The 1,464-nt window shown below is 39.2% G+C and overlaps 1 protein-coding gene across 1 annotated transcript in view; it reads right to left on the bottom strand.

The window, feature by feature from the left end:
• The window catches only part of il22ra2 (interleukin 22 receptor, alpha 2), a 3,989-nt gene that overhangs the window by 416 nt on the left and 2,109 nt on the right, over positions 1-1,464 (bottom strand). The window contains exons 4-5 of the mRNA XM_020603935.1: positions 826-968; positions 133-290 (exon numbers count right to left, since the gene is read on the bottom strand). Of these exons, the coding sequence (XP_020459591.1) occupies positions 141-290; positions 826-968 (293 nt within the window). The 3' untranslated portion in view covers positions 133-140. The remainder of the gene's footprint in view (positions 1-132; positions 291-825; positions 969-1,464) is intronic.

The following is a 1,464-nucleotide window of genomic DNA, read 5'->3' on the forward strand; positions in this document are numbered from 1 at the left end:
GCAGGAATATTTGCTTTAATAAAACCATCAGAATTAAAGGCTTCAGTAAAAATGCACATTCGCTCCTATGTGAGCAAACTGAAGACAAACACATTCAAAGTGAAAGAGGGGAGCGTGTGTGTGTGTCCATACCTGTGTGGTCAGAGCATGTTGAAACACTTCAGAGAGCTCCGAGCGCTGCTCTTGGCCTGGAGGGGGATCATGGTCTGGGCTTGGAGGCAGTACTTTGCCTTGTGGTTCAGCTCCTTCAGGGACAGCTTCTTAGAACAGCAGTCCATCTCAAACACCTCCTGAAGAGCAGACACAAGATCAGCTGCACCCTTAGGAAATGTTTTATGAACACAGCCTATCATGCAGTGTCACCAAAACTGAGCTTTGAAGCAGAAATGAAAGATTTATTTGCTAAAACAATTTGTTCTCCTTTTTGTTGTTGTTAGTTATTCTTCTTCTGCTCTCCCTCTTCTTCTTCCTCTTCCACTAATAATAGTTTAAAAGCAGTTTGCATGGTACTCACTGAAAAATTACCTTTCATTTGTTCCAGGAAAGCCCTATGTATGTCACCGTGGTCGTCTTTATCAATCAGCCAATCGACAGAAAATTAATCCCCAACAAAGTTGATAATTGTCTAATTACTTTAGTCATTTACTGAGTCAAAATGCTGCAGAGCAGGCAAACAGTAGTAGATAGTTCTCTTTACTGTGAACACATTATTCTGAAAATACAGATGTAAAATTAAGTGTTACTCAGACAATACAAAGATGGAGGTATGGCAGGCCGTCTAACGCACATGGCTGTGTGTGTGTGTGTGTGTGTATCTGTGTGTACCTCCTCTCCACTGATGTGTATGAGGTAGATCTTGTAGTGTAGACTGCTGTGCATCTTCCGGACGAGCAGTCGCGGGGGCTTCACACGGACCACAATCCCTTGCTCCGAGATGTTCAGCCTCAGTACAGGTGCGCTGATTTTGGCTGCAGATGAAAGGATCTGTTGTTTATTTTTATTTTTTCATGAAGAACCAAGTCATGAAAGAGTAACAGCACCACCGAAAGGAAATGGAGGTGATTAGTTTGTAGTTGAATTTAGTTTTTAATTCCAAAGAAGCTGAACTTTCTATACCATGTATAGTAGCAGGGGAAAAAAATCATGCAAAAGTATTTTGTACTTTAATAAAGTGACACGATTTTTACTTCAGGAAGATTTTAAACAGATGCCGTATCACATTGTTCTGACTTGTAGCTTGGGGAGTTGAAGTACCAGGTAATGTCACAGAATAGTCACAGATTTCCTTTCCTTTTTTAAGTTCTATGGAAAAAAGGCTGAAGAAATACTGTTACAACCTGGGACCAGGATCAATTGATAGTATAATAAAGTGACTGTACATACAGTTTAGTAAATTATACAGTTTGTCTAAAGAAATAAAATTCTCTAACTTTAAAAAATAGATTTAATTTATTAGTTTATTTG

This window comes from Monopterus albus, unplaced genomic scaffold (genome assembly GCF_001952655.1).
Source record: "Monopterus albus unplaced genomic scaffold, M_albus_1.0 scaffold3.1, whole genome shotgun sequence".
NCBI lineage: Eukaryota > Metazoa > Chordata > Actinopteri > Synbranchiformes > Synbranchidae > Monopterus > Monopterus albus.